Source organism: Coregonus clupeaformis, chromosome 37, assembly GCF_020615455.1.
Source record: "Coregonus clupeaformis isolate EN_2021a chromosome 37, ASM2061545v1, whole genome shotgun sequence".
In the NCBI taxonomy this organism is placed as follows: domain Eukaryota; kingdom Metazoa; phylum Chordata; class Actinopteri; order Salmoniformes; family Salmonidae; genus Coregonus; species Coregonus clupeaformis.
This window is the reverse complement of record NC_059228.1, coordinates 8,029,477-8,054,575: the sequence shown is the minus strand read 5'-3', so window position 1 is coordinate 8,054,575 and position 25,099 is coordinate 8,029,477. Positions and strand designations below refer to the sequence as shown.

General features: G+C 44.6%; 1 protein-coding gene across 6 annotated transcripts in view; it reads right to left on the bottom strand.

Annotated features, from left to right (window-relative positions):
- LOC121553688 (cytoplasmic polyadenylation element-binding protein 3) overlaps nucleotides 1-25,099 on the bottom strand; it is a 59,849-nt gene that overhangs the window by 3,850 nt on the left and 30,900 nt on the right. For 5 of the 6 annotated variants that reach the window (XM_041866997.2, XM_041866992.2, XM_041866994.2 and 2 more), the window contains 6 exons: nucleotides 18,183-18,239; nucleotides 15,309-15,332; nucleotides 12,064-12,231; nucleotides 10,207-10,296; nucleotides 764-882; nucleotides 407-521 (listed from right to left, as the gene is read on the bottom strand). In XM_041866997.2, the coding sequence (XP_041722931.2) occupies nucleotides 407-521; nucleotides 764-882; nucleotides 10,207-10,296; nucleotides 12,064-12,231; nucleotides 15,309-15,332; nucleotides 18,183-18,239 (573 nt within the window). The remainder of the gene's footprint in view (nucleotides 1-406; nucleotides 522-763; nucleotides 883-10,206; nucleotides 10,297-12,063; nucleotides 12,232-15,308; nucleotides 15,333-18,182; nucleotides 18,240-25,099) is intronic. The other variant, XM_041866993.2, reaches the window with a different exon arrangement.

Below are 25,099 nucleotides of genomic sequence, written 5' to 3'. Positions count from 1 at the left end.
ATGACTGCATGCCTCTAGTTTTGTCTAATGAAAATTGAGGAAAAAAGTTTAACTTCATTTTTGTCGAGACAAACAGATGCGACATTCGACTTGAATAACATTCTTCGCCAATAGTCAATAACATTCTTGGGACTGTTGTTATAATTAGCATAGGTCACATAGCAGACAGACAGTCAGTGATGTTTGTCCCAAGCACAGATATATCATACCACCTAATGGGCCTTGCATGAATACTTTACATGACCACCAGTTGGCTCACTGCCTGGAAACAAAGTAGATTGCTTTCTCACAGGCACAACTTTATTTTTGATTACAGCCAGTAGGCTACAGTCTATGCCAGTCAACCTTACACAGCTAATCCACCAACTTATCCACTGATCAACAGCCACTTTGACCAATACCCTACCTGCACGTAAAGGCCGGGGCACGCCCCCCACAAAGATGGTCTTTCGGGGGTCCAGCGGCTGGGAGCCGTCCATCACAAAGTCACTGTCACTTAGGTTCCAGGGGCGGATCTGGACCTGGAGAGAGAGAGATACATAATTAATTAAGGACTGTGTCTGACAAGGAATTCACACTTATACCCTTTTCACATGATTGTGGCAACCTGACCCGTACCGCCTTCGCTATTTTCCTTACCAGTTCCAGCAACTACGGTGAACGTGTAACCAGAATGGCACAGTACAGGTCTGCTTGGCTTGGTTTGGCTCAGTAGTGTGAAAAAGGTATTACAGTACAGTATAATACTGTAGCATTCACTTACTGGCTTGTCCTTGATAGTTGGGCTGGAGACACACAGGTAAAGCTTGCCGTCCTCCTCGATGCAGGCGTCAATCAGGGCCTGGACAGAGGTCTCCTCTTGGAACAGTAGGAAGGCATAGCCTGGGAGAAAAGAGATAGGAAGGAGGAAGTGTTTAAAAAAATCCCCATTCACAGTAAGTACACTGTGTACTGTCTATATAGTTATGAATTCATGAGTGCACAGTTCAGTGAGCATCTCAAGTTAGCAGTGGCTTTTGAAACAAATCTGAACCACCGAATGGCCCCATAGATTACTTTTAGGGAAAGTGACAAAAGAGGTAAGTCTAAGAAAGTGAAGACATCCTGTTCTTTTCATGAGTCTATTCATATTCTCAGAGTATCTCCTCTTACAGCCGATTTACTTGAGGTCTGATCCTCTTCATCAAGGTTTCAGAAGACAGCACTGCACACCCAGTGCCTTTCTGCCTGAAAGCTGACACAGCTAAAATGCAAGTCTGTTCTGTTCCACTACTAAAATAGGATGCCATGCAAAATGTATCAACCTAATACTATCCAAATCTTTTTGGAACAATTTTGGAACAGAGAGATTTCTTCCTGTGGGATGATGAGGTCTGGCTTTGCAGCAGAGAGAGACACACACACACACAGACAGATAAAACATTGAGCGTGAGCTACCGAGAGAAAGAAAGGAATTAGCGATTGATAGGAAAATAATATATATTGTGTGACCTGAGTGAACAAAAGATCATGATAAAAAGTAAACGAAACAAGAACATGATGACACATTTGCGGTAGGTAGCTTAGTGGTTAAGAGCGTTGTGCCAGTAACCGAAAGGTCGCTGGTTCTAATCCCCGAGCCGACTAGGTGAAAAAATCTGTCGATGTGCCCTTGAGCAAGGTACTTAACCCTAATTGCTCCTGTAAGTCGCTCTGGATAAGAGCGTCTGCTAAATGACTAAAATGTACAAAAAAATAAATGTAAATGTAAGGTATCACAGTGGTATTCGATTCAGTGGAATAGGGTACACTCGCCAAAAAAGACATTTGCGGCAACTACTAATAGGCTAGCACCCACCAGAGCCATAAATATAGCATACATATCCATCTTCGATGCACATGATTTGACATATCCTAAATTAGGGGGCCGTGGTCATTTGAGCAGAACCGTGGAGGCACCAGGAACATGCCGTGGGAAGCAGCAGAACAGGCAGCAGGGTGGAGGGAGGCCGGGCCAACACGTAGACAGGACATACAGTATGGTGCAGAAGACTGTCATGTTTTACATTCCTCAAAGGGACTGCTGCTGCAGATGGAGGGGAAAAAGAGTAAAGAAAAACACACTGACTCTGCAGATTCAACGGACTGTGAAAGTGTGTGTGAGAGAGAGATAGAGAGTCTACGTGTAAATGTAGGGGGGTGTGTGTATAGCTACACAAATTAGAGCAGGGATGGGCAACTTTGATGGGGTGGAACTCATCATGAGGGGTCGCAGTTGCTTGTGGAGTTGCGTACCCACATGTGCATCCCCCCCCCCCGCAATTACACACATTTTGCCATGGGGTGGAGAGAAGATTCTGCACTTTCATAACTAATTTCATGCAATTCTACACATTTTGCCTTGAGGCGGAGAAGAAAATGAGATGCCGTAGGGTGGCGAGAAATGTTTGCAGTTTTTAATATGATATCTGAGTGAGACTGACTAACATTACCGGCCGGTAATTTGACCATGATTACTACGTTTAGATAGCTGGCCGCTAGACTAACTTACCAATCAAAAATCAAAAATGCTGACATGGGCTAATTGAGTGATGACATCTGCTGATGCACAACCACATTTGGAAATGTCACCTTGTGTATTCTACTATGCAACAGTAAGTTGAGACCCCGACTGAGTAAAAAAAAAATATATATGTTTTATCCGAGGGCCTTCAAAAGGGGGGGCCGCCAGTTGTCCATCCCTTAATTAGAGTATACGTGTTCAAGTTCATGCATACATGTCACCATGAGAGCTACAAATAACTGCACCAATCATTTCCACTCCCCAGCCTTCTAGCGCTGCTCCCTGAGCCCCGGCAGTGCCTAGACATCCTCTCATCATTACACACACCAGAGTGAAGTGTGTGTGTCTAGGGTCCTTCAGTGAGGTCACAACCAGCACTCCACTGCCCACCTCTCCAGAACAGCCAGGCCCTTCAACGGGGACTCAGTGCCTCTGATGCCTCACACACATCAAAGCCAGTACCCACTTCCCCGTCCCTGCTTCACAACAGATGAGTCCCTGTGCATCACACTCGCCATTAGTGATGGGGGGGAAAAAATCTATACAGTTACATTACGGGACATTATTTTTGACAATATATCGTATCGACAATATTGCAATATTATTTTTGCCCTAGCTGGCTGTTCCTGCACCAAAACTCCAATATGTTTCCTTCTTCTTTTTCACCACTACGTTTTCCATGACTGATCAAAACTTATTGTCTCGTGGCTCTCTCGTCCCTCTGCATTAGACATAGGGTGAGCAATATGTTTGGTAAAAAGCATGAGCTGGCGCACACCCAGAGAACATTATTTTGTGTAGAGGTGGTGACCAACGGCGAATAAACAGTAAGCTATAAAAATAAATAAAGTGAGTCGCACACTCAATATATAAACTCCCAGTCATTTATTGGGTAAACCACCAACGTTTCGGTATCACTGTGCCTTCTTCAGGGTAACCCAATAAATTACTGGGAGTTTACATATAGTGTGCGACTCTATTTTCAGAGCAATATGTTTAGAACATCAAATCGCAATAATTCACAGTATCGAATGGCAATACATTTAGAATCGTGAGAATCGCAATACATATTGCATCAGCAACAAAGTATCGTGATAATATCGTGAGGTCCCTGGCAATTCCCAGCCCTACTTGCCATAAGCAAAACATGAGGCCCCAGAGGTCAATGCTGTCAGTAGAAGGCTGTTTTTAATATATCTGAGGACTGAAAACACAGGAGAGGGAGCTTCAGGCATCACAAGATGCGTCAATATGGTGTGAAAAAGCTGATTATATGATTCACCATAACGGGATATTTCAAAGCACACACAGACACACCACCAGGTGGAATGGGGTATTTTCAATGTCCAAATGGCAGACTGGCAGTAGTCCAGCCTGGTTACACACTTAACCCTCACTTAGCACATCATCCTGACCGATTAACCACATTTCACTTGCAAAATCTGACTTCAAAGTATTTTTCTGTCTAGACAGACAGCAATTTCTGATACTCCATGATATATTTTGATCAGCTGGCTTGTTCTTGTGTCAGGAAACTAAATGCCACATTAATCAGATAATATACCTGGCCATTACAACAGATCAAAGAATACTTTTTACCAAATTCGTCTTTACTGCGTTTTGCCTTTGTAGGACAGCATAATACAACTACTAACTGACTAATCCATCTGTGTGTCACTACTATTGGTTAATTACGACCAGACTCCTCCTGGGACTAACATGGGGAAAACATAAGACAATTCGGACAAAGGAAACAGGCAGGTGTGCCTGTTGTGCCTCATACCCTCAGAATAGAAAACCCAAACATAGGCTTTTCACAGAACCCCTTTTGACTGCCATTACATAAAGAGGGACAGAGACACACAGACAGACAGACAGAGAGAGAGAGAGAGAGAGAGAGATAGAAATAGAGAGAGAGCGAGAGAGACACGCAGACAGACAGAGAGAGAGAGAGAGAGACAGAGAGAGAAATATAGAGAGAGATATAAATAGAGAGAGAGACACACACACAGGCAGACAGACAGGCAGACAAAGACAGACAGACAGACAGACAGAGAGAGAGAGAGAGACACACACAGGCAGACAGACAGGCAGAGAGAGAGAGAGAGAGAGAGACACACAGACAGAGAAATATATAGAGAGAGATAGAAATAGAGAGAGAGAGAGAGACACACACAGGCAGACAGACAGGCAGAGAGAGAGAGAGAGAGACACACAGGCAGACAGACAGGCAGAGAGAGAGAGAGAGAGAGAGAGAGAGAGAGAGAGAGAGAGAGAGAGAGAGAGAGAGAGAGAGAGAGAGAGAGAGAGAGAGAGAGAGAGAGAGAGAGAGAGACACGAGAGAGAGAGAGAGACAGAGAGAGAGAGAGAGAAATATATAGAGAGAGATAGAAATAGAGAGAGAGAGAGAGACACACACAGGCAGACAGACAGGCAGAGAGAGAGAGAGAGAGAGAGAGAGAGAGAGAGAGAGAGAGAGAGAGAGAGAGAGAGAGAGAGAGAGAGAGACACGCAGAGAGAGAGAGAGAGACAGAGAGAGAGAGAGAGAAATATATAGAGAGAGATATAAATAGAGAATGAGAGAGAGAGACACACACAGGCAGACAGACAGAGAGCGAGAGAGAGAGAGAGAGAGAGAGAGCGAGAGACACGCAGAGAGAGAGACACAGAGAGAGAGAGAGAGAGAGCAGAGAGAGAGAGAGAGAGAGAGAGAGAGAGAGAGAGAGAGAGAGAGAGAGAGAGAGAGAGAGAGAGAGAGACACGCAGAGAGAGAGAGAGACAGAGAGAGAGAGAGAAATATATAGAGAGAGATATAAATAGAGAATGAGAGAGAGAGAGACACACACAGGCAGACAGACAGAGAGCGAGAGAGAGAGAGAGAGAGAGAGCGAGAGACACGCAGAGAGAGAGACACAGAGAGAGAGAGAGAGAGAGCGAGAGAGAGAGAGAGCGAGAGAGAGAGAGCGAGAGAGCGAGAGAGAGAACTGCAGTGTTCAGAAATGGCCAGCGGTGCAGTCAAGGAAAGGAACAGCGTGTTCCGTCCCGGAGCAAGAGAGTAGGGGGAGAAAGAGAGGAATAGGAGAGATACATTAATTTCTGAAACACCCTAAATGACTTTGACAGACAGACAGACAGACAGACAGACAGACAGACAGACAGACAGAGCGAGAGAGACCGTGAGAGCGACAGAGAAAGTGAATGGTGTGTGTATGGAGGAGAGAAAGAGGGGAAGAGACAGTGGGGAAGGAAATAAATGAAGGAGGCAGTTCTTGGCTCTCACAGTGAGTAAACAATGCTCCCTTCCTTCTCAGATTCAAAGCACCGTATAGGATTAACTTCGGTCACCTTCCAGCAACTCCAAAGCTGTTAGATCACATCTAACAGGCGGAATAGGCACACACACTTCGCTATTAGGATGGGTGCCATCGCTGATATGTAATCCAGGGAATTCCTAAGTACCTCTGTCAGGTTATTGGGCTAGTTGGAGTTCGGTTTGTATAGCCTTCTGTTTTATTTGTGTCCATATGCAATCTTCCCAGGCCTTGATGGCATTGAGAGTTAGAGGTGGGTTTGAGAGTTTCTAGGGAAGACAGTTTGCGTCCCGATTCTCCAGAAGTGTGTCACACATTCCCTGTTGTGGATTTAAAAGCATTGGATTGGTGTAAACATTAGCGGGAGGGAGGTTCCACCATTGTTAATAGACAAATTCACCTTTTTTCAACCAAATCTGTATTTTGGATTTAAAGTGTCCAGACACTTTTTTTTGCATTTTCACTTGGTTTTTAGAAACTTACCCCACCATCGATAGACTTCTTCATGCTCGTTCTGCACACATGGAAAAGTATAGCTCGAGTCCAACAAAATGGAATATAACGTTGCGGATAAAGTTAGGAATGACACAATTTCATGTGTACAACACCTAAAGACCTGCATCAGTATACTGAGAGAGTTTAAAATTATTTATTTGGGACTTTTTGAAACCTTTGTTCATGTTTTATCTGTGCCCCTGCAACTGCAGAACGAGCATGAGGAAGCCTATATCTGGTGGGGTAAGTTTCTTAAAACCAAGTGAAATCGCTAACTGTCCGGACACTTCTATAACATGCCATTTACATCCAAAATACAGATTTGGTTAAAAACAAGCCAACTTGCCCTTTAATAAATCCATGGGAGAAAGTATGCAAGTGCACACTTCAGGGGAAGGGAAATTCGTGCCAGACAGGCAGGCAAGCCGCAGTGCAGAGGCTTAGTAAACCAGAGGAGAAGAGGAGAGCACAGATCAGCAGTGGCTCGTGCCTGAGATTTATAGAGATTTACTGCTGAGCTTCCGACTGCGCCAAGGGAGGAAAGGTAAACATACAGCCAGACAGTTTTGGGCAGTAAAGAATTATGTTTACAGATACACGACAGGTCCGGTTACCTCACGGTCCTACGGCCAACAAAATGACACACGACCAGGACCGCCCGACTCTTTCCCTCGCCGACGGCCAACACCGTCTCACCAGGCACTCACCAACATATGACCTCACAAACAAGCCACTGTAATTTCACACCTTGACTCAAAAAGTTCCAAAACTCTGCTGTACAAACTATGACCAATTTTCCCAACAAACATTTACTTAATTGGCTAACTCCTCTTGGGAGCACAGGGCATCCGCCGTGGCTCTCTAAGTCAACTACAGCCTAAAACTTACTTCACAAATCAATAGCCACCATCAACATTACCTCATAAAATACAGTCGTCATTTTTTGACAGTCAGTTTCCTACAATCAAAGTTTAAACGATGAGACTTGCTTTGAGACTCGTTTCAAAGTACGGTTAAAGTTTGTGTCTGTTGATTTAATAAGGTGACATCCTCATCAAGGCTAATGTTTCCTGATTCAGGAACTAGTGTGTCTTTCCAGATTTTCAGCCCTAAGAGAGCATTTTAGACTAAGAGTTCTGATCTAGGATCAGGTCCCCGCTGTCTTATTCATTATGCTCTGAAAGGCAAAACTGATCCTAGAGCAGCACCTACTCCGAGACCCTTTATGGATACAGACCCAGGACTAGTAGACAATAAATCAGTGAGTACTATCTGTGAAGGATGGAGAGCAGACTCTGGCAAAGCTCCCTTGCAGCTCATTAGCACAATCCTAACATAGAAATCAGCTCTTTCCAGTCTGGAAGCTGTCTCAACTGATCATGACTGAAACATACAAACGACCTGCCCTGCTGACATTATATATCCTCATAACAGAAAGGAGGAAGGAAGGGGGGAGGAGATGGAGGAGAAGAGGGGTGAAGAAGAGAGGAAGAGAAGAGAGAGAGCAGACATGAGACACACAGCCAAGCTGCCCTGAAAGTAGGCCTATCTAATCTATCGAGAGAAAGAGGGAGGAGGAGAGATATGGAGGAGAAGATGGGTGGAGAGAGAGCAGACAAACCCACGGGGAGCTGTAACTCGTGTCACTGAAAGTAAATAAATGCCCCGCTGACAGCATCTTACATGTTGAGAGAGGAGAGAGAGGAGGGAGAGGGAGAGAGCGACACAAATATCTGCTTTCCTAAAACAAATAGGCATGGGAGTGTGACGAGAGCACAGGCAGCCGAGACCAGAGAAGGTGAAATGAAGCTTCACTAAATCGTCTCAATTTGTGAGAAATGACTCAATGCATCCTCGACCATCCCCCACACATCTTCTCTGTACCATGAGTAGAGAGCTAAACCCACCCTAGAGGTGAGGGTACTGCAAATGGAGCTTCAGTGGCATCATTACAGAGTGGCCTGACTGTCTGTCTGCCCTCCTAGCCAGAGGGGGTGCCCTGTCCTGTTATGCCAGCCTATGCCAGCCTATGCCCGCCTCGTCCAACTACAACGTGGATAAGCTCCCAGCATCCAGACTCTGACGCGGACACATTATCCTAAAAGCAGCCACTCTAAACCCCAAACGAGCCCCCTCGTTCCTCTCTACCTCCATGCGGAGCGGACAGAAATAGCTTCAGCAGCGTTTGGAGCTCATCTCCAACGGTGATGCCTGGGACTACAGGCCAGGGCTCATTGAGCAGGTGTGAGCAGCACCACCGTCACGGTGATCTCATTGGTCGGTGACATCATCCAGCAGGCAGACAGACAAACAGACAGGCAGGATGAGAGAATGGGACAAAGGTACTAGGAAGTTTAGGAACAGTGCAGTGGCCTTTGAACTGACCTCAGGCCTGTCCATCAGGGATAACTGCCTGTCTGGCCCCAGGCTTGCAACTGATCCCAGTTCAGACCCTAGATGGACCCTGCCCAGCCACAACATGATTCATCCTAATCTCCCAAACCAAAAATGATTCCATAATTGTACAGAGACACATAACTGCTCATTTTAATGCGACACAGGATGGAAAGAAGTGACTACCAACTTCCATTAGGTCAGCTTGGAACCATTTTTAATATGGGGAGAGATTGATGACTGCTTGATGGGAATCCTACATCTTAGAAACACCCCTTACAGCCTGTGATAGGATAGGATACACACACATGCGCAGACACATACACACACAAAGAAATACATGTGAAGGCACATACACACAGTCGAAAGGATGTGCACTCACACAAACCTTCAGCTAAGAACTTGGCCATTAGGGCGACTGTCCAAGCTCTTTCACTCAGTATCGCTAACGTGCCGAGTTCACGAAGACAGTGTAAACAAGGGATTTCAGACGCTCTCACATGGCATCCATGTTTTAAAAGGAAGAAGGGCCCCTATTAAAAACCTAGGTGGCCCAACACTACATTACAACACCAACAAACGTGGGAAATTACAACAAGCCGTGGTGGTTTCCTTGTGGCTTACCAAGTCTTCCCTCCCTCCCTTCCTTACAAGGAATTCTCCGACTCTCAAGCCTGAACTCATTCCCCTAAAAGGATGCTGTATTTTCCCCTCCTGAGCTTTGGAATACTAGAGAGCCCTGAGCCGAGGCCTATTGAAAATAAAGTGTACCACCCCCCAAAAACTAAGGAAAGGGAAGAAACTGGCAATTTTCACAGCTTCCCCAAATGCAGCGTGTTACCATATGCCTGAGGAATGTCAGCTATTTCCAACCCTCTGCTTTAATAGTTTCCCTAATGACGCATTGAAGTGTGTGTGTGTGTGTGTGTGTGTAAGTGTGTGTGGTGGGCCAGCGGAGTGACATGATACAGGCAAGAGGGGCCTGGAAGGAAGGGCCATCTCCGCTATGGTCACCTGTCCAAATGAAACACAAGAGGGCCGGGGGCCAGGAGAAAGCCTTTGCACTCTCCAGGTATTGACAGAAAAACAACTCTCCTCTCGTCTGAGTGCTCTGGGCCCTTCAGGAGCCTGTGGTGTTTTTCTATCCCTGAAATAGCAGTAGGGGGCCATATAAATAAATAGACGCCTCAACTCGAGACCTAGGTGACCCTTGAATTCTGGGTAATGTAACCCTTCACACACAACCTATGCCTTAGAAGCGCAGCATGATCTCTCTGAGACAATGACTGAACAATAACATCTGTTACTGTGGACTGAGGTCTTAAATTGGACTGGTAAAGGAATTGTTGATAGGATTAACCAATGACATTAACCAATGACAGGAGTTGGTGTCCCACAAACATTCCTATATTTATTCAATGAAAAAGGCTATTTTACAGACTGGTGTGAACAAACTGTTCTTACCTTTAGGTGGAAAGTAGGACTTGCTCTCGGCTTTGTGGGGCCAATCCACCACCAGGTGTCCATAGCGACGGAAGCTGTTGGTGATCTCATCTACAGAAAAAAAAACATGTTACCATGGTCATGGAGCAATTTGCAAAAATATAAACGCTACATGTAAAGTCTTGGTCCCATGTTTCATGAGCTGAAATAAAAGATCCCAGAAATGTTCCATACACACAAAAAGCTTATTTCTCTCATATTTTGTGCACAAATTTGTTTACATCCATGTTAGTGAGCATTTATCCTTTGCCAAGATAATCCATCCACCTGACAGGTGTGGCACATCAAGAAGTTGATTAAACAGCATGATCATTACACAGATGCACCTTGTGCTGGGGACAATAAAAGGCCATTAAAATGTGCAGTTTTGTCACACAACACAATGCCACAGATGTCTCAAGTGTTGAGGGAGGGTGCAATTGGCATGCTGACTGCAGGAACATCCACCAGAGTTGTTGGCAGAGAATTGAATAGACATTTCTCTACCATAAGCCACCTCCAACGTTGTTTTAGAGAATTTGGCAGTACGTCCAACTGGCTTCACAACTGCAGACCACGTCTATGGCGTTGTGTGGACGAGCGGTTTGCTGATGTCAACATTGTGAACAGAGTGCCCCATGGTGGGGTTATGGTATGGGCAGGCATAAGCTACGGACAACAAACACAATTGCATTTTTTCGATGTAATTTAAATGCACAGAAATACCGTGACGAGATCCTAAGGTCCATTGTGAGGCCCATTTATTTTAAAGTTTCTGTGACCAAGACGCATATCTGTATTCCCAGTCACGTGAAATCCATAGATTAGGGCCTATTTAATTTATTTAAATGGACTGATTTGCTCATATGAACTGTAACTCTGTAAAATCTTTGAAATTGTTGCATGTTGCGCTTATATTTTTGTTGAGTATATTTGTCCACATGATGTGCAATTGCATGTCAAGCAGGCCATCAAAAATGTTGTCTACCCTCACTGTATGCCATCAACAATACCAAAATGCTTGTCTTCCAAATTCATGTGCACGTCTGAGCCACATTGAGCAGTGTCACCATTCCAGATCCTGCTATGCCCTCAGGCCCTCTTCACACTCCGTGAGATAACACACTATCACATCTGATACCAGACTGACTGCCAGCTCATTGCCACAAACCCACAGAGCATAACCAGTCAGTCCACAGGCCCAGAGAACCAGCTCCGTGACTTATAGACAGCATACAGACTTACAGAAGGGAAGGGAAATGGGGATACCTAGTCAGTTGCACAACTGAATTAATTTAACTGAAATGTGTCGTCCGTATTTAACCCTCCGAATCAGAGAGGTGCTGCCTTAATCGACAATCCACATCATCGGCGTCCAGGGAGCAGTTGTTCTTAGGGGTTAATTTCCTTGCTCAAGCGCAGAACGGCAGATTTTTCCACCTTGCCGGTTTGGGGATTCGCACTAGTGACTTTTCGATTACTGGTCCAGCGCTCTTAACCGCTAGGCTACATGCTGCCCATTTAGCCCACTGAACCAGCAGACCACCAAAATACATCTGTAGACCCACATCTGGCTTATAACCCCCCCCCACCCTTACTATCCTAGCCAGTACAAAACATCTAAGCTTATTAATCATGTGCTATGAAGCTGATGGACATTCTATGAGGAAATATAGTGATTGTACAATAAGGTGCTAACCTGGTCCAAGACCTGTTTGTGCTGTCTTGCCAATTTCTATGGTCATTGCCACGGCAAACACTGACAATGACCATAGGAGATGGCAAGACGACACAAACAGATTTGGGACACAGGCTAGTGCCACTGCCATCCGTCTGTACCTTCATCTATGTCAGGGGGCAGGCCTCCAACAAACACCTTCCTGGAGTAGCGCTCCATCCGCTCTTCGTTCTGACAGCGGGTGGGCGAGTTCAACCCCGCAGTCAGAGAGGGGTCACTGTGCCCGTCGTCCAGGAAACCGTCCTCAAAGGGAAAGAGTGAAGAGCGACCTGGAAAGAGAGAGAGGGGAGCGAGAGAGAGAGAAAGAGATAGGGGGGGATTGAGAGGGAAAGAGAGATGACAAGCAAGGATAACAGGGAGAAGAGAAGGGTACAAAACAGAAGAGGTGAAGACAGGGAGGATATGAAAGAGAGAGAGAGAGAGAGAGAGAGAGAGAGAGAGAGAGAGAGAGAGAGAGAGAGAGAGAGAGAGAGAGAGAGAGAGAGAGAGAGAGAGAGAGAGAGAGAGAGAGGAGATGGTGTTATTATAACTGGTAACAATAGCAGTCTCCTTACAGAGGAAGGTCAAATCACAATCATGCTGCTTCATGAACTCTCTTTCTTCAAACATTGTGGGCCTGCCTGCCCTCCTCGGACGAGCCACCTGTGTTTTTTCGGGTTGCCTATGTTCAAACAGTAAAAAAAAATATATATATATATTTATGTTTTTGAAAATAATCTTTGGGATCGAAAAAAACGTTTTCAGTGTAATCTTAAACAACTAAACCAGATAAAGAGTATGTAAAAAATATAATTGACCTATATATTTTTTTATAAAATCCTCTGAGAACTAACAATCACCAAAAACAGAGTCAGAGACACTACAATTCCCAAAATTACGCATTCAGGAATATTTTTGTCATGGCATGGGGCACCCATTGATTTTGTTATAATGTTTGAGTCACTCAGATAGCATAAGCCATAGCAAAATGTGTATAATTGCAGGAAATTGGCTATAAAACTGCAAAAAAACATTCTCAGCCTCATGGCAAAATTTGTAGAATTGCAGGAAATTATCTTTAAAGATGCAACATTTTGTCAATGTGGCCAACAGGAGGGCCTCTAAAACTTTTGGCCGGCGCCCCGCCATGCCCACCACCTAAGCCCCATTTTGATCCAGAAAACCCCCTAAGTCCTTCATAGCCTTCTTCCACCAGATAGACCCTTGTTCCTGCAGGCGATAGGAACAAGGGGTGGAGGGTGCAGGAGGGATAGAGGGCAAGACGGCTGACCATTTGCCACAGCAGTAGATGACCTCTTACAGGTGAGGGCAAAGAGGACTGTGTACTGACTGAATGGAGCTGCATGTATCTAAGATCTGGAGGTAGACGATGTCAGAGGCCTCTTTTAGGCGTAGGCTACTGTACATGTATTTTTACTTACCATGCTAACAGGCACACAGCTATAGAAAAATACAGGACGGCTGACTTAAAGATAATAACCGTCCGATCTGTTGATCGCTGAGTCATAAGCGCTGTCTACATGTGGAATAATGTACTGCCAACAGTCAGACTTAAAAAGTCCTATAATTCTTAGATGCAACAAATGCAAGCACTGCAACAACATTTTAACAAAGTTGCAAATGTTACCAGGGCTTTCCTCAGTGAGGAAATATGAATTAGTTGAACACTCCAAATCAGAGAAGAGCATGTCCGCAACTCCCATTCTTTCTATTCAGGACATAAATAGTTTCTGAGTCAGTGTACTTCCTCAATGTTTTTATGATACCTTGTAAAAAACATTTATTTTGGATACAAAATTCGGAAGTGCAGTGCATTCGGAAAGTATTCAGACCAATTTCTACAAATGTAGAAAAATAAAAAACTGAAATAACTTATTTACATAAGTATTCAGAACCTTTGCTATGAGACTCGAAATTGAGCTCAGGTGTATCCTGTTTCCATTGATCATCCTTGAGATATTTCTACAACTTGGAGTCCACCTGTGGTAAATTCAACTGATTGGACATGATTTGGCAAGGCACACACCTGTCTATATAAGGTCCCACAGTTGACAGTGCATGTCAGAGCAAAAACCAAGCCATGAGGTCGAAGGAATTGTCCGAAGAGCTCTGAGACAGGATTGTGTCGAGGCACAGATCAGGGGAAGGGTACCTAAAAATGTCTGCAGCATTGAAGGTCCCCAAGAACACAGTGGCCTCCATCATTCTTAAATGGAAGAAGTTTGGAACCACCAAGACTCTTCCTAGAGATGGCCGCCAGGCCAAACTGAGAAATCGGGGGAGAAGGGTCTTGGTCAGGGAGGTGACCAAGAACCCGATGGTCACTCTTAAAGAGCTCCAGAGTTCCTCTGTGGAGATGGGAGAACCTTTCAGAAGGACAACCATTTCTGCAGCACTCCCCCAATCAGGCCTTTTGAGCCCGCTTTGAGTTTGACAAAAGGCACCTAAAAACTCTCAGACTATGAGAAACATGATTCTCTGGTCTGATGAAACATAGATTGAACTCTTTGGCCTGAATGCCAAGCGTCACGTCTGGAGGAAACCTGGCACCATCCCTGCGGTGAAGCATGGTGGTGGCAGCATCATGCTGCGGGGATGTTTTCAGTGGCAGGGACTGGGAGACTAGTCAGGATCGAGGGAAAGATGAACGGAGCAAAGTACAGAGAGATCTTTGATGAAAACATGCTCCAGAGCACTCAGGACCTCAGACTGGGGCAAAGGTTCACTTTCCAACAGGACAACAACCCTAAGCACACAGCCAAGACAACGCAGGAGTGGCTTCGGGACAAGTCTCTGAATGTCCTTGAGTGGCCCAGCAAGAGCCCGGACTTGAATCCGATCAAACATCTCTGGAGAGACCTGAAATCAGCTGTGCAGTGACGTTCCCCATCCAACCTGACAGAGAGGCTGTAATCTCTGCCAAAGGTGCTTCATCAAAGTACTGAGTAAAGGGTCTGAATACATATGTAAATGTTATATACATTATTATTATTAATTTTTTGTGCAAAGGTTTATAAAAACCTGTTTTTGCTCTGTCATTTTTATTTCCTTAATCCATTTTAGAATAAGGCTGTAACGTAACAAAAAGTCAAGGTGTCTGAATACTGTCATTTGATCATCCGCCTCTCCCCGACTTGAATTAAATGCAATGACGTCAAAACAAAAAGGTGCGTAAATTAACATGATTTCATCCAATCACAGCACAGACGAAGGCAGATCATGTGACATCACACTAGAACCCTCAGCCCTGGAAAGAGAAACACCCGTACGGAGAGACACAAGCATTTGTGCTCATGCATCCCATTCATTTTGGCAAGCAGAAACACAGTAAAATTCCACAAGTTACCTCTTCTGCGGCCATAGCTCCTGGCTGCTTGTGAACAGTGGGAGAAGGAGGGAGGGAGAGAGAGGGAGAGAGAGGGGTATGGAAAGGAGAGGGACAGAGACATGGGTTTCGTGGGAAGACAACCAGGCAGAACATCACCAAGGCAACAGCGAAACCACAGACACAGACGGCCACACCTAATCATCAGCGATGGAGGGAGACAAGGCTTCATTATGGGTTAGCTGGCAGTAGCCCACAGGAAACCTGCTGCACCTGCCCTAGCCGGGCAGAGGAGAATGAGATATAATATGCCTTACTACTCCAAAATATTCACCTGCAATAACAGAGCAATGACTAAACCCTATTATCCAGATTATCATCTCAGGCAATAAACAGGGACTACTACCTAGCTCACGTTTACTCTAATTTCTGCCCAGCGTCAATATTCATGAATGTGGCTGATATAGCGACACGCATAGACAGATGTCATTAAATCATGAACTAGTGAAACAGAGTCTTTATCCAGTGAGAAATGTCCACTCACAGCTGCCCTGTGGATGGAGCCATGGAAGCCTGAGTCTCAGGGTCCGGACAGGAAAACTGTGAGAGGAGGACTGCCCTACTATGTGATAGGGTTGGCTGGCAGATTTCAATTTAGTGAACAGGCCAAAAAAGGTACAGCAGACAGAGATAAGCCTTTGTGACTTTTCTCTCCATCACATTAGTTACGGTATTCGTGGGCTTTCGGAACAAACCTTTGAAGTGTTAGCTAGCGCTTAGGAAACACAGTAGCAAAGGACTTACATGAAAGACCACAACAAATGTATTGTTTGGTGTGTGTGCGTTTTCACACGTGAAATTTCAAAAACCTTCCTTGAATGCACCCAATATGCCTGAATAGGAGCCTTGCTGTGGCTGAGAAAAAGGCAAACAAGAGACAAACAGTCTATAACATTAATGCCAGTAGACAGTGCAGAGGGGCTTCTGGTAATACATCCCTAAACAGACCTTCTCACAGTCAAGTGTCACAGAGAGAGAAAACAGTCTTCTCCTAAAAACCAATATGGGGCCTCCATTGTGCTGGTGCCCTTTTGCGACCCCCCTCCCTCCCTCCCCCCCCCCCCTTGCTCTTGACAGAGACATTGTATCCAGGCCTCTTCGCTTACTGGCTTTTCATTAAAACTCTCTGGCTCTTCTCACCACAGAGCACCGTTGTTCAGACCAATGTTCTCCATTTTATTCTCCCACTGTCAGGGCCTTAGGAGAGACAAAGGCGCCTAGCAACAAGGGGAAAACGGTGGACGGGTGGAACCCGCTGATCTAGTGTAGACTAGTAAGTGCTGTTGGGAAACTGTCAGTCACTCTGGTGGGGGAGAATAAGACAAGGAGGATGAGAGTGAGGGCAGGAACAGGAGTAAGCAGAGACTCAGAAATGTGAGTGTCAGAGAGGAGATTTTTGAAGGGATGACGGGAAGATCTTCTGGGCATGAGGAGCGTTATGTCTGTTATGTCGGCACAGATTCAAAGCATTGTTGTACGGAGAGGAGCGGTTCTGAAAAATATCTGCTAGGCCCTTACACTTCTACTAAGATATCAGTTCATCTTCAACCATAAATCCATGTTGTTGGCCTTACGGTTCATCCTCCATCTTAGCCACAAAATCAGTGGAAAGACTCAAGGCTTCATACAGCTGAGACAATGGAGAGATGAAGAGTAGACTAACGTTAACCAGCTTTCCTCACATCTAAAGCAGTGCTGACATTGGAGACTACAGCTGCGAGGGTAAATTCTGACAGATGCCAGAGCTCCGTGCAGATCTGAGATCTGTGCTTAAGTTAAACCCTCTAGAACAGCAGTTTAACATCTATTTGAAATGTGTTTCCCAAAGGACTGATGATGAAAATAACTAGTTAAAGAGAAAACAGACAGCAGTGTTGTCAAGCTGTGACAGCAGTAAAACAAGTTACTATAAGCCTTCTTGGATATCTTCTCCTTTTCCATTCATCCTCATTTCCTCTCTTTTCTCACTGCTTCCCCTGCTGGCATCCCCAACCAGGCGAGTGAGGAGAAACCAAGGTCGTGTTCATAAGGTTACGCAACAGAAAACGTTTAAAAACCTTTTGCAATGGAAAACAAAATTAGCATTTCTTATTGGACAAGTCCAGGTAGTCCCTCCCTGTTTTAGTCAGTCCTCTCTCATTTGGTGCCTAATGATCATGACCCAGGGCTCGACTAACACTCCCAGATGTCTTGAGCCGAGCTCCACCAGTCACCATGGACACCCCAATCCGCTTTCCTCTCACAGAAGTTTTGACAACGCTGAAAGGAAGAGCCTTTTGCCAACTCACTGTCTGTAACTCTGAGGGAAAAGAAAGAAAAAAACTGGACTGAGGGAGAAAAAGTGACACTTATGAATTATGAAAAATAATTATCTCCCAGACACGGAAAAGGGGTGGGGGGGGGTAATCTAGTGTTACAGGTCGGCTATTTTTAGAACCGGTATTCAGGGGTCGTTGACTGTGGTTCCCCCCTGCTCTGCGCTGAGAGATAGGTCCATGCTGGGTTTATGGTGTCAGGGGGTAACACTTGGGGTGCGAGGTGGGATTAGCATGAGTGGGCATCTGTGCCCTACTGTGTATGGGCCCTGTGGCGATCGCTGCCCCAACCCTAGGGCATATCCTGAGGCATCCTGCATAGGTGTGTCATGATGACACTACTTCTGAATAGGTTTGTATTGTTAGTTTCCGTACAACAGAGAAGCAACACAATGGCACCACTCTGCGTGTCAAACCGAATGCCACAATTAAAGCACAAATACATACATCCATAATAACATTGTAACATAGAGGGATTTAAAGGGAAATAGCCTATTGTATGTTCTGAAACACTACTCACTGTTCAACGGCATAATGTGATCTGCTCCGGGGTGGTGAAAGTTCAGACCCATGCGTCCTGTAGAAAAACAAGAGATGACAGGTTATAACCTGCAAACACAACACTCATCACGCTCCATACCAACAACACAAAACATGGAAATGCTAACATGAAACATATAACTTTTATGTGAATGTTCTGAGAGGACAAGATGTGGCATATAATATGTTACGCATATTTTATACTGTCGTCATAACCTGGTAAAAGACACCCACAGAAAATAAATAAGTATCATTGAGAAACCAAACCAGGGCAAACGTGTGTGATAAACAGCAAATAGATGCAGGTTAGGCTATGGAAAACAGTCATTCAGTTCTCTCGCTCTCATGCGTCGCAGCTCACACACAAACAATGGACACTCCAATGCAAAGAATTTGACAGAGCATGCATTCTGCTCTGGCGACAATGGGAAAGCGTCACAAGGCCTGGCTGTCAGTGTGTTGTGGACATGCCCAGGCATCCTCCACCTCCACACCAACCAGTGAAAGGACTTCCTGGTACAGACTGTAGTACTGTCAAAAGTACCTCTCTCTCCTGGCTCGATCTCTTTCATACACACAAATACATACTGCATTTTTGGAGATTTAGAGGCCTGGGTAAGGCCCAAATGTCATAAATATTCCAACTAATTAATTATTTCTCAATTATGCTTTTAGATACAAATGTGAAATATATGTCACCAATCCTTCCTTCAAAAGACCATTCTATAGATAAAATATTGTGAATATCCCCAAAAGAATGGTATTGTTTTGTCCTGGTTTCGTGGGGAATCACTCTAGCAGACTGTTTCCTAGTTAACAGTTGAGTTATGATTCACTGTATGCAAAGACAAATTAGCATCTATCTTTGAGTAACAACCACACAGTGACAGACTTTCAATTCCCCAGTCCTTCCTTTCTACAACACTAAACTACTGGCTGGTTTTCAAACATATGGGCAGCAAAATACTACCATGGACAAACGAGAAACAGGGTTCAGGAGTTCACGTAATGAAAAGATGGTCCAGCAAGTCATCCATGCCTTTAAATGGCAGATATTTCTACATCAATTACCCAACAGAAAACGTGCAACTAACGTGTTGGCTCCAACAGGGCAACAAGTTTCATCACAGTGCTCAAAATCTGCACTTAGCCTATCCAGTATGGGTGAATGTCAGGGGCAGACATCTTGTTTTACCGCGTGTACGTCTATATACAGTGCATTCGGAAAGTATTCAGACCCCTTGACTTTTTCCACATTTTGCTACGTTACAGCCTTATTCTAACATTTATTTAAAAATAATAATTTATCAAATCTACACACAGTACCCCATAATGACAAAGCGAAAACAGGTTTTAATACATTTTTGCAAATGTATTACAAATAAAAGCAGAAATACCTTATTTACATAAGTATTCAGACCCTTTGCTATGAGACTCGAAATTGAGCTCAGGTGCATCCTGTTTCCATTGATCATCCTTGAGATGTTTCTACAATTTGATTTGAGTCCATCTGTGGTCAATTCAATTGATTGGACATGATTTGGAAAGGCACACACCTGTCTATATAAGGTCCCACAGTTTACAGTGCATGTCAGAGCAAAAACCAAGCCATGACGTCGAAGGAATTGCCCGTAGAGCTCCGAGACAGGATTGTGTTGAGGCACAGATCTGGGGAAGGGTACCAAAACAATTATGCTGCATTGAAGGTCCCCAAGAACACAGTGGCCTCCATCATTCTTAAATGGAAGAAGTTTGGAACCACCAATACTTTTCCTAGAGCTGGCCGCCAGGCCAAACTGAACTATCGGGGGAGAAGAGCCTTGGTCAAGGAGATGACCAAGAACCCGATGGTCACTCTTAAAGAGCTCCAGAGTTCCTCTGTAGCACTCCACCATTCAGGCCTTTATGGTAGAGTGGCCAGACATGATTCTCTCGTTTGATGAAACCAAGATTTAACTGTTTGGCCTGAATGCCAAGCGTCACGTCTGGAGGAAACCTGGCACCATCCCTACGGTGAAGCATGGTGGTGGCAGCATCATGCTGTGGGGATGTCTTTCAGTGGCAGGGACTAGGAGACAAGTCAGGATCGAGGGAAAGATGAACGAACAATGTACAGAGAGATCCTTGATGAAAACCTGCTCCAGAGCGCTCAGGACCTCAGACTGGGGCGAAGGACAACAACCTTAAGCACACAGCCATACAATGCAGGAGAGGCTTCGGGACAAGTCTCTGAATGGCCTTGAGTGGCCCAGCCAGAGCCTGGATTTGAACCCGATCTAACATCTAAAAATAGCTGTGCAGCAACGCTCCCCATCCAACCTGACAGAGATTGAGAGGATCTGCAGAGAAGAAGGGGAGAAACTCCCCAAATACAGGTGTGCCAAGCTTGTAGCGTCATACCCAAGAAGACTCGAGGCTGTAATCACTGCCAAAGGTGCTTCAACAAAGTACTGAGTAAAGGTTCTGAATACTTATGTAAATGTAATATTTCCGTTTTTTATTTCTAATAAATTTGCAAACATTTCTAAAAACCTATTTTTGTATTGTCATTATGGGGTATTATGTGTAGATTGATGAGGGGGGGAAAAAAACAATTTAATCCACTTTAGAATAAGGCTGTAACGTAATAAAATGTGGAACAATTCAAGGGGTCTGAATACTTTCCGAATGCACTCCATAGAGAAACTTGTGAGAGACGGGGCGGCTGTGTTGCAAGCCGGAATGGCCCAAACAAGACAAGGTGTAAAAAAGTTTAAAAACTAAGTGGCAGCAGACAGATAAAAGCATTTCAACAGTTTAGACCAGGGTCGTATTCATTAGGGCAGAATTAATCTAAGGGTGGCAGGTAGCCTAGCGTTTAAGAGCGTTGGGCAAGTAACCAAAAGGTTGCTGGTTCAAATCCCTGAGCCGACTAGGTGAAAAATGTAAGGCACTTAACCCTAATTGCTCCTGTAAGTTGCTCTGGATAAGAGCTTCTGCTAAATGACTAAAATGTGCGTTTCTTATTGGACAAGTTCAGGTATAGTCCCTTTCTGTTTCAGTTTGTATTCTTCCGTTTTGGTTACTGGCCCAACGCTCTTAAACGCTAGGCTACCTGCCGCCCTTAGCTTCAATCTGCTTAATGAATACAACATAGTCCTCCTCCTAAGCTGGAAACAGCAGTGAAACTAGTAGTGAGATTTTGATGAAAACGAGAGAGGGGGAGGGGATAGAAGCCAGTGCAGCCACCGCGTCCAACAGATGAGAGCAGATGTGAATTTCCTCAAGGTTCTCAACGATTCATAATCCAGCACGAGAACAGAGGGGCTTATATGGCAATATTGCGCGCACACGTATCTATCCCCCCTTCTTGCTGATGTTATGTTGCTGTGCAAATCATGTGATTGCTATATCTTGTTTGATTGACATTGATAAAAACACCCAATATTTTTCTTCTTCCAAATCTCTCTCACACACACACACACACACACAGTTGATTGTCAACCTCGCTCTCTCCTACTGCCATTTCCAACTGAATGAGAGTACAGTGTGGCCATCTTGAGTGAAGAAATCTTATTGTGTGTGCCAGCATCACTGTATTGTGACATGCCCGAGTGAGCATGTTGTGTCATTTGTCAAAAAGGATTTGTCAAAAGTCAGTCCCCAGAGGAAATAGGCCCATTCTTTCTCAGAAACTGTTACTGTAAAAGTAATGGAAGATAACAACTTGGTATGATCACATCCCTGACTCATACTCTAGAATAAAATGTGTGGTTTTCTTTTGTTTGAATTGTGGCGAGACATAGACATGAGCCACACTCAATGTTGACAGCATTACTTGAGTGTTAGGTCACACAGCCAACACTGAATATATCCAGCCCTCTAGCTGCACGGGAAAGCGACGTGATGCCTCCATTTTGCCTATTCAATAGCCTTGGTCCATGGTAGTCCTACTTAAACCAGGGTCGTATTCATTAGGGCACAACGTAGCAAAGCGTTTTGCAACGGAAAACTAAAATGACAGTTTCTTATTGGACACGTTCAGGTAGTCCCCTCCCTGTTTTAGTCTGTTTCCTTCCATTTGGTGCCTAATAAGAAAGATCCAGGCATTCTAGTGGCGACAGAGTGGACAGTTGCTCCTGTAAGCCCTAAAATAGCCCTGGGCCATCTGCTTCCCCAGTTCAGTGGCATGACCTCAGGGTGAGGCCTGGGGCTATTCTCAGACTGTGTGTGTGATCAGTACAGTTTCTTGACTGTGTCCAGCTCGCTAATAATCACCGAAATGAAAGCTAGACAGTCAGGGAGCATCGTCAATTCCAAAAACACTGGATTATTTTGCTAGTTTTGACAGTGTGAAATTATAACACATTTTCTGTGCGGCCCTCCAGACCTCGTTGAAGACCGAATGCTCAAAATGAGATTTAATACCCCTGGGTTAGAGCAGTGTTTCTTAATCCTGGTCCTAGGGACCCAAAGGCAGTGCACATTTGAGGTAATTCAAATGATCAACTCATCATCAAGCTTTGATGATTTGAACCAGGTGTAGCGCTAAAGGCAAAAACTAAAATGTGCATCCCTTTGGATCCCTAGGACCAGGTAAAAAAAAAAAAGAAAAACACTCCAAGTAATAGACTAGTGTCCTCATCTCTCCAAAACACCTTTGCTCTATATGCAGAAATTCCCCAAGACGAGCCCTTAGAAAGGTGTGTTTGGTTTAGCCTAAATGGACTGGTTTTCATGGGGCTGCATTTAGAGAAGTGTTGTACAGCAAATTATGATCCTAAAGGGTTAACCTTCCTCTAGATTCCATGAGGTGCTCATCAGCGACTGCCTTATCCCTGGATTTCTCCCTGACTCTGCCTTAGCCACGTTTTTTACCCTCTGTTCCACATTAAATTATGTATTAAAGCTACTCAATAACTGCTTTTGGAAAAAGCCCAAGCAGCAGTTATGCGGAGGAATGGCAAGTCAACGGGGAGGTGTGGAAGTGTTAACCCTGCCGACAAAAACACTGAGACTAGGAGGGAGTCTCACACCCAGGCTACTGGCAATGAAATGCAACCCTCCAACTGTCTGAAAAGCTCAAAGGATGAAAATGACAGATTTATTTACACTAGATGTTCTTGAAATGAAAGAGTTGAGATATTTCCCTACAAAAAAAACATAATAACCTCAATGAAAGGCCAACAGAATAAGAATTATCATCAACTACTGTACTAGTAGATGCTGGATGGACAAAGGCTAACCTAAGCTAATGGAGCGTGTGTGTGTGTCTAACCTTTCCCACTTTCAGCAAAGCTAAGAAAGTTATCTCCCAACAATGATTACAGACTGTTTAAAGTTCAGACGCATCCTCTGTCGTCATCAGTGATAGAGCAAATTATTTAAAAAGGTGCACATTTGAGTTAGCCTAGCCTACATTTGGCTGGACTAGGTCAAGTTCAGCTTATCGGTCAGCCTGGCCAAGAGAGCCTGAATGTCTGGGTGACCTTTTAATGACCTTTTACCTCAGGGTCAGGCTGTTGTGACATCTCTGACCCAAAATAAACAGCCTTCACTGCTCTTTCCCCTTCCTTCTCTTGCCCCATCAGTCTACTCTGAAGTTCCAGTGTCCCTCCTGATAATAAAATGGGCGTCAAGAGTAAGGTTTTATCTATTGATTTGTAAATCAACAAACACACTAAGACAAACAGCATTGCTCAATAGATCTGTACTCAAGTTAGAGAGACTGCAGAGTTTAAACTAGTTGAGATGCGTATTTACAGTTAGAAGACTCGTTTCATTGATCAACCACAGCATAGATGTGATTACTGCACTCTAGTTTACCAGTGTGCTGCATCAGATTCCACTATGCTATTCTTTTAGCATGTAGTCCTACACAGCAACTGACCCCATCTGTCATATAAGCCTATATGTCTTCATCCAACCAATGCAAATGTCCACATCACCCCACACACATAACCCAGAATGACCCTCTCCCACACACACAATCAAGTGTTTCTTTTTAATTCTATAATGTCAGTTGTAAGAAGGCTAAATTAATTTGCTTTTTCGAAACAAACAGTAGGCCTATTTGTTATTACTAGGCTACATGTTTCTATGCACTGCTGAAATTCATGGTAATTCAAACATCACTAAATACACTAAATACATTTAAAAGCTCAAGTTGAGTAAAATGAACACAAATTAACAATGGAGTCTATTTGTAGCCGAGGCATACAGTCACATTTGAAAGACCATTTGAGGCAGACCGGCTGAGCAGCAGATGTGTGTGGACATGACATGAATGCTTTGAATAGAATGCCTGATTTGCATGTGGCGGTATATGCTAGTCAGTCTATGGAGCAATTTGTCCTGTGTCAGTGGATGTGTATGTGCAGAGGTCTGTGTGTGCATGCGCCATAGCCACAGCAGCTTGGACTCTGGTGGCTGCAGTAGAGGCTGCTGGTGTTTTTCCAGGCCGGGGGAGGGGGGGGGTGCAAGGGAGGCCTAACTCTAACCCTTACTCTCCACACGTGAGTTCAGCGGACCTGTTTGTTCAGGCCATCCCAGCCCTGCCTGCTCCCTTTCAACTTTCAAAACAGAGCGTAAATTCCCCATGCATGCCATTCCGATCGGATTAATCAACATTCAGGAGTTGGAGAGGATCACAAGAATGGAGTGGCAGTCAGTGGAGTGGCCTCTCTCCTCCCTTTCCCTCCCCCTGGATGGAGTCTCTGGACTGACTCCGCTTCAAACACAGAGTCAACTCTATAGAGGCTTGCCCTTTTCAACATCACAGTCAGACTGAGGGTGGTTCACATTCACATCCCTACAAGTTACCCTGTTACATTTAGCCCCACTCTCCCCTATGCACTCACAGCTAATTGCTTAGTGTTAACCATGCTGCTGCTAACCATGCTGCTGCTAACCTAACAT